The following is a 13,565-nucleotide window of genomic DNA, read 5'->3' on the forward strand; positions in this document are numbered from 1 at the left end:
ACAACAAGCCTACTACCCCTCCACCAACACTCAACACCCCTACCCCTCCCCCCTCACCGCCCCTCCTCCTCCTCCCCCGCCAGCTCAATTTATGGGTCCCTCCATCAATCAATTCTCCTGGCTCGACCTCCCCGCCGTGGGCGACTTCGCGGTGGAGAATAACGGTAGTCTCGCGGGCAGTATGACGATGGATCAACTCGATCGGTTCGAGGATTCGAGCGCGGATGGGTATGGAGGTTTTGCGGATCCGGGGGGGTTTGTCGTTGGGCCGGGGATGTTTGGATGGGGAGGGGAGATGGGTGGGGTTGAGGGGGTGGGTGGTGCAGGAGGAGGAGGAGGGGGGTTTGGGGAGTGTGGGCCGGGTGGGGAGGGGGTTATTTTTTGAGGGGGAGGACGCAACGAGTCTATGCAATGCGACGGCGGCTTCAAGTTGGAAAGGGACTGCGTGGCTGCGTGCATCGTGAAATGGTTGTTCGATGAGGCGTGGGAGGGACGTGTTTGTATATATGGGTCGAGCTGGAGGGACTGTGGAGCCTTGCGAGTGGAGGATGTACACAATAGTCAACGCAATGAAGCCACTGTACAAAGATTCAAGAGTGTTTCTTTTGCTTCATTGTATCGGTCTACCACATACCATCAGCATAATACGTCTTGGCATATGATTGGCTCTTCCGAACACCGTCCAACACCATAATGATCCTTCGAGCCAGCCATCGCGTTCGTGACTCACTCATCGCCGCCATCTTAAGGTATCGACGTCTCTACCACAATTGTACGACCCTCCTCCGCTCCCCTCAACAATTCTCCTTTCAAAATGTCATCCCACACCGGCCTCCTCACCACAACCCCCCGTCTCAACCTCTCCTACCTCGAATCGGGAAATGATACGCATTGCGACTTCATCGTCACCCTCTTCAATACCCCCGAATTCATCGCTTCGAATGGAGGGAACGCGACGAGTATTGTTACTCGGGAAGCGGCTAGGCAATATATCGAGAAGAGATTTGAGGGGGAATATGTGAGGAATGGATTTGGGAGTTATTTGCTCTCCCTGAGAAGGCCAAGTCCAACCTCGGAGGAAAGGGATGGGAAGGAGGAAGTGGAGGAGGAAGTGTATATCGGCACGATCTCCCTCAACCGTGGACCCCCGACGCCCGAGAATCCGACTGTGCCGGACTTGGGCTTCGCGATCCTACCGGCGTTTATGAGGCAAGGCTTCGCCATCGAGGCTTCACGGGGTATGTTGGAGTACGCGGAACGGGAATTGGGTGTCAAGGAGGTGGTGGGACTTTGTGCAGTGGGGAATCGTGCGAGTAATGGGGTTTTTGAGAAGTTGGGATGGAGGGATAGGGTAAGAAAATCGAAGTGTAGGAGGTTGTCCCACCGGCGCCTTCGTGACTTCGTCTATTTTGATGTGTTTATGATGTTGGCTGACTTTGTACGCTTTGCTTGACAGGGTACGTGGAAGTTGAAGGGGTTTGGAGGGGAGAAGGGGGAGAGGTCGAGGGTTTGGGTGAGGGAGGGGATGGAGGGGGGGTTGGAGGGGTGGGGGTTGGTTGTTGTTGGGGAGGAGGAGTAAGGGGTGGGAGGAGGTTGTGAGTGGAGGGTGGCGCTAGAGGGTGAGAAGAAGAGCTTTGTAGTTGGAAGGATTGTCTCAGGCCTCTGTGAAGAAGACCTGTCGACTTTGTAGCACAAATGTCGTCGGAGTCAGGGGTGCCCTGTAGATCCACACAACCTGCCACATTGTGAGCAGACCCCGCCACTTCCTCCTTTCACGAACACCTCGCATCCGCCATGCCTGCCAGCACCATTGTGAAGTCCGAGACATCGTCCGAGGATGATGAGTCGACTCCAGCTTTAGAGCAGTAAGCTGACAACTATGCTAGGAGCGAAATGCGACCTTCTACTAACCCGAGGCAGCATGTTCGAGACAGGAGAATGACCAGAACTGAAGATCGTCACCGCGACAAATACCTTCAATGTACACAAGAGCGTTGTGTGCCACAAATGCCCATTCTTCCACGCCGCCTGTACTCGAGGTTTCCAGGAAACGGCTTCGAGTACGATTCGGCTCGAAGAGAGCGAAGTGGTCGTAGATGCTATCCTTCGCCACTTGTACGGGTTGCCGGTCGTCTGGCTACAACCTGACTACTTCGATGAGACGGAGATCCTCTTCGAGTGGGGAATGGGCGCTATACACCTTTTAATCGCGGCTGATAAGGTAGTTCTCGTTCCTAGTTCAGAAGCAGCTGCAGATTGCTGACTTCGCACAGTACGATATTCCGGTCCTCGGGGCAAAGGCCTACGCTTTATTTGCTCGCATTATCTTCCGCACAGAAATCCAACCGGAACACCTCATTGTTATGGGCGAGTTATTCCTCTCTTCCGTTGAAACCGAGCCGTACAGGACGAGCGGTCGGGTGGCTATTGCGAAGTCTACCAACGAAATCATGAGACTTATTGTCAAAGATGAAAAGCTTTTCGAGAGACTTCACGCCAACGAGAAGTATGTACGTCTGGTGCTGTGGTGGACATCGGCTTCGTTCGAGTCCCAAACTTCTGAACGACCGCGGCATCCGGCTTTGGAGAACGATGACTGAGGAACTGCTGAATGATCGCGGCATCCGGCTCTGGAGAAAGACGACTGAGGAGTGTGCTCAAGTTCTGTGCGCGAAAGACACGCCGAAATGACATGGCATTGATGGAGCCGTGTACAACGACTACGAGCGTCATGGCTCTCCATCTACTTCCTGCTGGCCGCCCAGCCTGGCCTACTCTCAAGAATCGCATGTGCGTCGGTCCACCGTGTTGCGTACTTTCTGTCAGATGCCATCTCTTCTGCTCGTGGCGATCTCACCTCCTTGGGCGCGTGGATTGACATGTGACACTCCGAAGGATCCCTTCACTCGCGGTCCACATCTCTCTTCTGTCTCGGCCAGTCTCAATCCTTCTCACACACAACACCATTACCACAACGGCACTTCTCCACCATGGCGGCAGCGACGGATACCGGTCAAGCTTCAGATGTGTCCTGCCTTCAGTAGTAAGTTCACGCTTTACAGCATGCTCCACGATCCTCCGGCTGACCACGACGCAGCATGTACGAGCACGGCGAATGGTCAGACTTATCCATTGTCACCGCCACAAAGACCTTCAAAGTTCACAGGAGCGTTGTCTGTCCCAAGAATGCTGCTCTGCGTAACGCTTGCCACCAGGACTTCCGACAGTCGAGACCAAGCACAGTCCACTGGGAGGAGACTGCGGAAGTGGTGGATGCTATGCTACGACACCACTACGGCCTGCCGATTGCATGGCTGGAAGAGCCATACCAGTTTTCAGTTGGGCCTGGCCGCCAGCACAGAATTCGCTCGCGAGGTGAGGATGCCGCGGAACTCATCGTCGCGGCCAGAAAGGTATGCTATCGGACTCCATCAGACAAGTGATAATATCGAACGATCTATTAACCACGCAGCAGTATGAGATTGAACGTCTTGGGCTCATGGCTTTGCGGACGTTCGAGTTCTGAATTTCGCGTGGATTCCTCCAGGCCGAATATACGGTTGAGTTGGGCAGCATCTTTCTTCGTCTTGTCAAGGCTCAAGAAGGCAATGCGTCATCGGTGGAGCTGTTCAAGGAGGGTCGCGAGATTGTCGCAGAAGCCACCTACAAGAGATTGGCGCGCATCGTGAGCCGACGTGACGCATGGCAGACGCTCCACATTCATGAAGAATACGCAAAACTCGTCATCTCCAAGGCCGGGTTTGAAGCGCGGAGAAAATGTTCTTCGTGCGCCTTGAGCGCCGAGGAGGCTGGTTCAAGGAAGCGGAAAGCGCCCGATGATGCGTAAGAACACTGCGATAGCACAAGACTGCTGCGCTTCTGATGCACCGAAGCGTCCACCAGCTTTGGGCCTTCAGCTCAGCGCGAGAGCTGAAATCCGCCTCAGCTAGATGCTCCTATTGATTCGAGCAAGTGGCCACAAGTATGAACTTGATTCCACAGAACACCACAACGAGACAAGCACAACAATGCTTCCCAAAATGAGAATTGGTTTGTACACATCGTTCATGCCACCTCATTCACGCACATTATCCAATCCAAGCCTCCTTTACAACACCCCTCTTCGTCCACCCATCATACTCCACCCACCCCACCCTCTTCCTCCGCCCCCCTCCCTTCTCCACCAGTCGTCCCGGGTTAACAACATGACATCCCTCATACGTAATACAAAACGCGGCCTCCTCAGCATCCGCCAGGACCAACGTATGCGGTAGCGGGTAGAGAGACAGTGCACTAGGTGCATAGTCCCAGTGTACCGGTCGGATAGTTTGCGGGAAAGGTGAGAGCGTGGACTGAGGTAGAAGAGAGAGGATAAGGCGTTTGGCGGATGCGAGGGATGTGGATTCGGGTGTTGCTGCGAGTGGGCCGGGGAGAGGTACGGGTGTGTTTTCGGGGATATAGTCTTCTGTTGAAGGGAGGGCGCCGGACATGGTGATGTCGTTGTCGGCGTCGGTTTGAGGGTGTTGGGGTACTTCATCTTGTACGGCTTGGCCGATGCGGATGGCGTTTCGACGGAAACGGGAGGAGATGTCGTCGCGGAATATCAGGACTTCGTGAGCTGGGCCGAAGAGGCTTAGGCGAGCGGGATTTGAGGTCCAGATTGCTTCGCCGTCGACTTCGCCTTTCTTCGCGGCGCCTAATTCGGTCTTTGCGGTTGCAAAGGCCCGGCGGATGCGGTTTGTGAAGAGCTCTGGTACGCCTTCTCGAGGGATCAGAGTGCTTGCTCCTGCACTGAAGGATGATGCCCAAGGGTCGTTGTCACCGGGCACGAAGATCCAGGTGGAGCTGCGGAGGAGCGTTGGGAAGTCGGCGAGCAGAGCGGCGAGTTCGTTGAAGAGCTCTTTGTATTCGATCGAGCCTGTGCCTGCACCGGCCATCACGGCTTTGCTGGAGAAGTCGCCCGTGAGGATGAAGGCCATCGGCGGTTGTTCTGCTGTCGCATACTGCTCGAGGACTTTCCGGAGGGCGACAAGAGTGGACGGCTGATCGAGCGTGACTTCTGAAAGAATGACCGTCTTCTGAGATGTGGTCGTGTTGGTCTCGGCTTCCGGTCCCATGAGCCTGCGTTCCAACTTCTTCATCCGGGCTCCAACTGCCCGATCCGAGCCTTGACCAAGAAAGTCGATCCATCCGAACCCTCCGCCTTGATCTCCAGATGCGAGATTGATGCCGAGAGAGACATCTCGCTTTTCGACGGGCGGTCCGCCAATCTCAAACCCAACGAATCTTCCTCCAATCGATCCTCCGACACCCCCTGTGTTACCCAGTCCGCTTGATCCTGCTCCCGCCCAGTCTTCTTCGTACACTCCATCCACCAACACGATCATTCCCGGACAGAAGTATGCGTCACTAACGCTTCCTCCGATGGGAGTTGCATGTTGGAGGTCCAGAGATATACTGCCACTGAGGTCGTTCAGAGCCAGCGTTCCTGTCGGTGCGATCACAAGCATGCCCAGTAATGTATGTGAGCTTCCTCCTCTTCCCAGCAAGTTCGCAATCGGCGTCAACTTGTAGAATTCTCTCGCCGCTGCATCCTTTCCTTTCCTTCGTACCACTCCATTATTTTGTCCCGCTGAAAAGCTCGGCGCCTGAAAGATCGGGTTCCGCCGCAGTCGTTGCTGAATAATGTTATACCTCTCCTTGAACACCCTCGTCTTATGTGACGGCGAAGGGAACATGCTCGGCTTTGTTGAGATCGACAGAAAGTGCTTCTTATCGACATCGTATGTGAATCGTGGCTGGTCAAACGCTGACACCACTTTCAGCCAGCTCCGAGCATCTCGTCCTTCGTCTTCTCCCTCCTCCTCTCCTTGTGAGTCCACTCGCAGACCACTAAGTCCAAAACTACTCCCCTTTCTTTCAAGACCCGGCCGATCGGTCAAGTCAACGGCACTGTCGTTGCCAAACGCAAAGCTTGTCTGCCTGCTCAGACTCAGGCTGTTTGGTCCTCCGCTTTTTGCTGCACCGATTCTTCCTCCAACCATACTGCCCTCCAAAGTCCGCAGAATGGTCTTGAGTCGGTCGCCATCTTCAACAATTACTGGTCCCGTCTCTGCTTTCCATAGTTTCGCGACTTCTTCAAGGACCTTTTCTCCAGTCCCTTCTTCTCGCCAGGAAGATCCGCAATGTCGCCCAATGAACGTTGAGAGCGATTGCAGAGCTGTGGAGTGGAGTGTGAGATTGTGCTTCTTTGTGAATGTACGAAACGCGAGAGGTCGTAAAGTCGGAGGAGGGAGGAGAATCGGGAGTATTGTCGAGACCGAGGGTTTGAAGGCTGGCGGAGGAGGAATTGGTCGTGTGGCGGCGTTGTTGGGGAGAGGGTGGAGCGGTGTCGCGAAGGCCGGCGAAGAGGAGTATGCGGTCGTATCGGTGGCCATGTCGTCGGTCCTATGAGAAGGGGGATGTAGTCGAGCAAGTTCGCTGCCTTTCACATGTTGGTGGTCGAAGTGGGATGTCAATCTAAAGTTTGACGCGTCGCGAGGGGAGAGGAACGCGACATGGTCCGAGCTCAATCGAAAGTACCACGAGCCAACTTCTTTTGCGACACTGCATCCTGACCATCATCTACCAGCAACAGATACTTCACGCACTCCCTCGAAAGCGTATCATCATCATGGCTGACGGAGAACCGACCGCCAACATGGCGCCCGAAGACAATTTCCCCGAAGCCGGTCTGGGAGCGAGACTCGACCAGCTCAAGGCCGAAGCGACTCAGCAATACTCGTTGAAGAACTACAGCGCCGCGGCCGAAGCATACAGCGAAGCGGCAGAGGTTCAAGATCAAGTCAACGGAGAAATGTCGCTCGAAAACGCCGACGTGCTCTACCAGTACGGCCGATGTTTGTACCATCTCGCAGTGTCGCAATCAGATGTGCTGGGTGGAAAGGTCGCGAGTCACGAAGAGCCGAAGAGGAAGAAGAGAAAGGTCACAAAGTCGAATGATGACGCTGGTGAGGGCAGCAGCAGCCTGATTGGCGATGCGATCAAGTCTGGGGAGCAAAAGCTGGCGGAGGATGTGGTTGAGGCGGCCGTGGAGAACAAGGACAGCTTCCAGAAGGAGGACGACACAGCCAATAAGCCTTATTTTCAAATTACGGGCGACGAGAACTGGACAGACTCTGAAGACTCGGATGCTGCGGATGGCGAGGAGGGTGAGGCTGGTGAGGCAGAGGAAGAGGACGATGACTTTCAGACGGCCTACGAGATTCTCGACATGGCACGAGTTCTGCTCTCACGCAAAATCGCCGCGATCGAGGAGTCCAAAGTCGCTGCGAAATCATCGACAGAACTACGAATCCTCCGCGAGCGCCTGGCCGACACACATGACCTCCAAGCAGAGATCTCCCTCGAAAACGAACGCTTCACAGACGCCATTTCCGACACGCGCGACTCTCTCACTCTCAAACAAACACTCTACCCTGTTGAGTCCAGCCTGGTCGCGGAAGCACACTACAAGCTCTCTCTCGCACTGGAGTTCGCCAGCGTAACCTCCACTTCTGAAAACGCAGATGGTGGTGAGACCGTGGCAGAAGTGAACGAGGAGATGCGCGGCGAGGCAGCATTGGAGATGGAGAAGGCGATTGCGTCGTGCAGAGCGCGAGTCACGAAGGAGGAGACAGCACTGGCTGAGCTGAAGGACGAGAGCAAGCTGAAGGACGCAAAGGCCGACATCAAAGATGTCAAGGAAATGGTAGCAGACATGGAGCAGCGACTGGAAGACCTCCGCAAGCCAGCGAAGAGTCTGTCGGCGTTGCAGAGTGGAGCGCTGGGTCCAATGGGAGACGGAGGTGCTGACGCAGCGCTGCAAGGCGTGTTGGGAGCGATGCTGGGGGAGAGCAAAGCGGATGCGCAGAAGCGATTGGCGAATGCGACAGCACAAGCGAACGATTTGACCGGCATGGTCAAGAAGAAGAAGGCGAAAAATGTCGAGCCTGTGGTGGAGGGCAAGGGCAAGAGAAAGGCCATTGATGAGGTGGACGTCGCGGAGGGTTTTACGACGAGCGGAAATGGCAATGGCAATGGGAAGAAGGTGAAGTTCGAGGAACCGGACGTTCAGCCAATCCCTGAGCCAAAGGATGGCATATGAGGGCAGGAGGATTTTCGGGAAGGGTTTCGAGCATGGACATTGCTTTGTCCTTCCTCTTTTGCGGCAACGAGGCGCAATAGACCTGACCGTGAGAGCAGCTGCGACGGCAAGATACCGGCCGACCGCTCGGCATGGGATCTTTCGTCGGCAAGCCTGGCGACGGATGAAGTTCACGATCGAAGGAGGACGATATCGTGCAAACAGTTTGTATGATGTGAGAGATACCCAATACGCCTGATCTTGTTTTCTAGATCTCTCTCGTCTTTTACTTGGCCTGACTCGCTCGGTTGGCTACTTCCTTTCTTTCCCTTGAACACGGGACCTTGCGCGTTTGTCGACGCAGCTGCCCGAAATGTCTGTGTGACCAAACGAAAAAGTTCATCTCCTTTCATGTCCACCTCTTCAATTCACCATCTTCTCCTTCTCCCATTCACCTCGACTCAGAACGACAACACAACGACCTCGATTCTTTCTCACTTCTCTTCACTCCGTTCACCCGCATTCCCTCGGAATCATTATCCTCAAGACATTCCTCACGTCCCACCCAAAATCGACCACAAACTCCTCAACCAGCAACATGCAGATCATCGCCATCACCGCTGTGCTGGCTTCCGCCATCCTCTCCGTCACCGCGGCACCGCCTCTCCGTCGCGACGAGTGGCAGCCAGCAGACTCGAACCAGGACCCGCCTCAAGTCGCCAACGTGCCTTCGATCACTTCGACGGCGGCAGTCTCATCGACGACTTTCGACAGCGCCGTGACCGACTCGTCATGGGAGCCTGCCGACGATCAGACGTGCATCTACATGACCAGCGCCATCGGCTGGGAGGGTGAGGGCCTGAACTTGTGCAACCCGAGCGGACAGTGCGGTATGCGTGGCTCCATCCATCGATGGCTGACCGAACACTTCACTGACTTCTTTCCCTCCTCCAGCGCCCAAACTCCCCGACGGCCTCACCTCCCAAGTCCTCTCCGCCGGCCCCTCTCCGAACGAGATCTGCTTCCTCTACGCCGACGAGAACTGCCAAGGTCAACAATCTCAACCCCTGATCTACCCCGGCTACTCCAACCTCCAGGACATCGGCTTCAACGACACCGCGAAGAGTTGGATGTGCTATAAAATGCAAGGTGTGCGTCTGACCGACGGCGAACCTTCCGAGTCGGTGGTGACATCTACCGTCAATGGGTTGGTCGCGGAGCAGACGACGCCGGGTGGATTGCCAGTCAGCTCGGGGAACGGAGTGCCTACTCAGCAGATTGAGACGACCACGCCGGGAGGCTTGCCGCACAGCACGATTGGCGCGAACAACGTCGCGGAGCAGACGACGCCGGGTGGATTGCCGGTCAGCTCGGGGAACGCAGTGCCTACGCAGCAGATTGAGACGACTACGCCGGGAGGTCTGCCGCACAGCACGATTGGTGCGAATAATGCGCAGGCTACTACTGTGACTATTCCTGGCGATGCGACGACTACAGACGACGGCTCGGTTATCCAGCCTACCGACGTCTCCTCTACTGAGTCTGATGATCCCACCAACACGGCAGACTCGGACGGCTCGCCTACCGCGGAACCGATGACCAACGACGGTGCCAGTGAGACAGATAGCGCTTCAGCTAGTGCAGAGCCAACGACAGACGACGGCGCCAGCGAGACGGACAGCCCTTCATCTACCCCTGACGACTCTTCGTCTCTCCCAGATGACGCACCCGCCGCTACCTTCATGGTGAGGAGTGTGACACACACCTACGCGGATGGCGAGACGGTTTTCACGACTCTGTGAGCTCGACACATACGGCCGCGTCTGTACCGGCGAGCTATGTCTCGAAAGGAGGAAAGAGTGCACTGAAGAGTGCTGCAGCGACTTTTGAATCAGGCTGCCGAAGCGTCGGCAAGCTACCTCAGATACGATAGTCTAACATATCATACCTGCTATGTTATCCTCTGCTCTATGCTCTCCATCTCCTCGCGTGTTGTACATGCGCTATGCCTCCGTTGAGCACATCGAGCACATATTATAATGATTTCCCACCTCGCCCTCTTCATCCCACAACCTCATCCCCATCAACCTCCACATTCCCCTCATCCGTCACCATCGCAACCTCACTCCCCAAATCCGCATCGCCACCCTCCTTCTTCCCCTTCAACCCGACACTCACCTTCCGCCACCCCTCCCTCTCCCCCTCATCCTTGACAAACTCCACCGTAGGAAAGTAATGCTCGTTCCTCTTCAACGTCGCCACCCAAGGAACATTATCAAACGTCATGACCTTCAATCGAAAATAACTATTATCCTCAATCCCCTCGACCTCCCTCTTGAAATCCTCAATCGTCTTGACGGGGCGTCCATTCACCGCCATGATGAAGTTCGTCGGCGCTAAACCATACATATACGCCGGACTTCCGCGGAAACGGGCGGAGACGTAGATGTCTGAGTGAAGTTTGCTGATTTGTTGGCGTACAGCGTGGTGAGGGCGGTGGAGGATAGCGCCGCAGAAGACGAGGAGGTGGGAAGTTTCGAGCGATTCGGTGGGGACGGTGGGGACCGTGAGGGTAAGGGGTTGTTGGGCGCGGATGACGTGCGCGGTGAGCGAGGGAGAGGTGTACATCAGGTCCATGTCGGAGACGCGGGTGATGAGGCGGTCGTTGAGGGTGAGGATGATGTCGCCTTCTTCGAAGGAGGTGGTGTTGGATGCAGGGGAGGTGGAAGGAGGGAGGTCTTGGTCGGCGGCACCGGCGTCGGCATCGACTTTGCGGACCATGAAGAGTTGGTGGCGTTGCGGGTCTTCTCGCTCGACGCGTTCGATCCATTCTTCCGAGACGCCCATGATGCGGGATTGGGACATTTGGACAGTTTGGGTTTCGAGATTGAGGATGCGGAGGTTGGGTTTGGCGCCGCTTCGGACTTGTTCGACGACGGGGAGGAGAGCGGGGACTGCGAACCCGAGGTGGTATTCGACGTCTTTGCTGTTGTGGGGATTGCGCTCACCCAGGTAGGTCAACCAAAGGGCTTGGACGGTGCCATCTTCAGCGATGAGCACGCCACTGCCGCACTGGCTGCTGAGGGACGTGTCCACGGTGATGGCGTCCAGGTTGACGGCACGGTAGCGAGGTGTCGAGGCGCTGGCAGGGATGGCAACAGTCGTGATATCGGTGACCGCAGTCTTCGCCACAACAGGTCGTAGATTCTGGTTGAAGCCGAAGAAGATGGTCTCCTCTCCCTGCTTGATCGATTTCGTGGCGAGCTTGGCCGACTTCACTGGAGCGTCGACCAGCTTGGGGTCGTACTGGATGATGGCGTAATTCTGAAGAGGATGCAAGAAGACCACTTTGCCCTCCACGATGATCGAGTCGGCGATGGTGATCGAGATATCGCACATGTCGTAGGGAACGATCGCGCGGGACACCACGACCAGGCCCTTCTCCGCATCAATCACCAGACCGAAGCCAATCTTTCGTGCTTTCGGGAAGCCATCGATCTTGACGGGAAGGCTTGTGGATACTCGGACGAAAGACTGAACGATTGACACGGCAGCCTTATGTTGCGCGCCCTCCATCGAAATGAAATTGGCTTTTCTCGGCACCGGGTCCGCTGGTGGAAGAGGCTCGCTCAAATCGGTAAAGTCCCACAGACCAGTCTCATCATTGCGCACAGCCATTCGCATGTTCTTATGCCAATGGCGGTCGACAAGCATGATGCTGGTGTTGAGGGTGTGCATATCGCGGAGATGCTTGTAACGCACGACCACCCTGGCACGATCAGGGATGTTTTTCATGACTTCGATAAATGTGTCGAGGTCGGGGGTTGGCTTCTGATCGATGGACTGCACCAACCAGCCGTATTCTGATCCGTCAAACCGGAACGAGCCTGATGCCTCGCAGCAGTACACTCCTGCATCCTGGATTGCAATCGCGTACAGACGTGCTTGTTGGTAAGACAGATTGTGGAAAGAAGCTCCTGCGACTGACACGAATCGATCCGGTGTGATGGCGTGCAGGTCACCCACACTCAGCTCGACCTCCATATCCTCTCCTCCTCGTTGAATCAACAGCTTGACCTGGCCTCCCACGCTGCTGTCCAGTATATCGTCCAGGCGGACGAACTGTGTGAGCAGCTCACCATTGACCTTCAACAGGACGTCTCCCTCCTCGAGCTTCTGGTGTCCAGGTCCCTTCGGCAAGACGACCTCTGCCACCAGCATACCCGTCTCTTTCGGGAACTGCTTTCGTACTTGGTCCTCCCATTTGCTGGTCAGTCCCAATCTACGACACTCGTCGAATGCCTTGAGTATCCACTGTGTCTGAATCGTCCCTCTTTCGACTGGCTTTCCAGCTCTTATACATTCCAGTGCTCGCAGTGGTCTGTCCAAGGGGAGGAAGTAATCCGTCGCAGCTCCATCGGCTCTTCCACCCGCCTGTAGCGCCACCGCAAATCCATCAATGTTCACCACCGGCGAGCCTGAAGATCCACCTGAAGCCGCCGCCGCAGCCTGAATGTAATTCGTGTTGAAGTCACTGTATCCTTCTCCATACTCCGGCGCATTTCTATCCAACCTTGAAATCACACCCGACAAAATACTGAGCTTTTCACCTGCGTCGTTTCCCACCACTCTGATTTCAGATCCAACTTTTGCAAGGTCCGGTCGCAGGACGAGGGATGCCAATGGCATGTACTTGATCGCCTTTGGGTCGAAGCGCAGAATACCAAAGTCGTGGACAGGATCGCGGTAGACTGGGTAGACATCGCATTCCTCGTGGTTATCAAAGATACAGTAACCCCAGAACGGCCCTGCTCCAACCACGTGGCGGTTGGTGAGAATGTATCCGCGCTCGGCATCCACCACGAAACCGGTTGCCTCGCTTGATATGGCCGAGTCCGTGTCGAAAGAGCATGTTTGACAGAAATGAATGCTGACGACATTGCGCACGACCTTTTCAATCGTCGCCTGCCATTCTGCTGTATCGGCGGTGGCTATGGCCGGTATTAAAGGACCCTCGTCCTCGTCCATCTCATCCTGCTCAGGCGAATCGTAGCCGTTCGGGGTATCCGCAGCAGAGGTCACCACGCCATTGCCCAATCCTTTTGAGCTCCCATTCTCCATATCTGCAGGTTCTGGTCTTCGCACTTGTTTCGCAGGTCGATCTGAGGCTGTGGAACTCGGAGGTTGCTTTCGCTTGGGGGCGTGCTCCATTGCAAGGGATCGGGAGGTGGGTAATGTAGGTCTATGGCGAAGGTAACGCAGAGATCTGGAGATGTGTTGGCTGTTTGCGTAGGACGATGTCTGCGATGCGCGGATCGGGTGAGGTCGTGCGAGATTGTCGTTGCGCAGCAGGTGTGTTATCGAGTATGTCGAAGTCGAAAACGTGGAAGTCGTCAATGGGCGGAGGGTAACGTTCCAAGACAGCGATGAGAGCGTCCGA

The 13,565-nt window shown here is 55.6% G+C and overlaps 4 protein-coding genes across 4 annotated transcripts; 2 read left to right on the top strand and 2 right to left on the bottom strand.

Moving 5' to 3' along the window:
- Positions 1–814: 814 nt before the first annotated feature.
- On the top strand, positions 815–1,453 carry MYCGRDRAFT_43593 (uncharacterized protein; the record flags this gene model as incomplete). Its single annotated transcript, XM_003851623.1, has 1 exon — positions 815–1,453. The coding sequence occupies one exon, from the start codon at positions 815–817 to the stop codon at positions 1,451–1,453; it is 639 nt and encodes a 212-aa protein (XP_003851671.1).
- A 2,635-nt stretch (positions 1,454–4,088) lies between these two features.
- Positions 4,089–6,437, bottom strand: MYCGRDRAFT_86683 (uncharacterized protein; the record flags this gene model as incomplete). Its single annotated transcript, XM_003851632.1, has 1 exon — positions 4,089–6,437. One exon carries the CDS (start codon positions 6,435–6,437, stop codon positions 4,089–4,091), a length of 2,349 nt encoding a protein of 782 aa, XP_003851680.1.
- A 211-nt stretch (positions 6,438–6,648) lies between these two features.
- On the top strand, positions 6,649–10,058 carry MYCGRDRAFT_100626 (uncharacterized protein; the record flags this gene model as incomplete). Its single annotated transcript, XM_003851624.1, has 4 exons — positions 6,649–7,047; positions 7,108–7,996; positions 9,012–9,015; positions 10,021–10,058. The coding sequence occupies 4 exons, from the start codon at positions 6,674–6,676 to the stop codon at positions 10,056–10,058; spliced, it is 1,305 nt and encodes a 434-aa protein (XP_003851672.1).
- Positions 10,059–10,186: 128 nt separating this feature from the next.
- On the bottom strand, positions 10,187–13,336 carry MgTLP1 (Peptidase, trypsin-like protein; the record flags this gene model as incomplete). Its single annotated transcript, XM_003851631.1, has 1 exon — positions 10,187–13,336. One exon carries the CDS (start codon positions 13,334–13,336, stop codon positions 10,187–10,189), a length of 3,150 nt encoding a protein of 1,049 aa, XP_003851679.1.
- Between the last annotated feature and the right edge of the window lie 229 nt (positions 13,337–13,565).

The sequence above is a fragment of the Zymoseptoria tritici genome, chromosome 6 (assembly GCF_000219625.1).
Source record: "Zymoseptoria tritici IPO323 chromosome 6, whole genome shotgun sequence".
Classification (NCBI taxonomy): Eukaryota; Fungi; Ascomycota; class Dothideomycetes; order Mycosphaerellales; family Mycosphaerellaceae; genus Zymoseptoria; species Zymoseptoria tritici.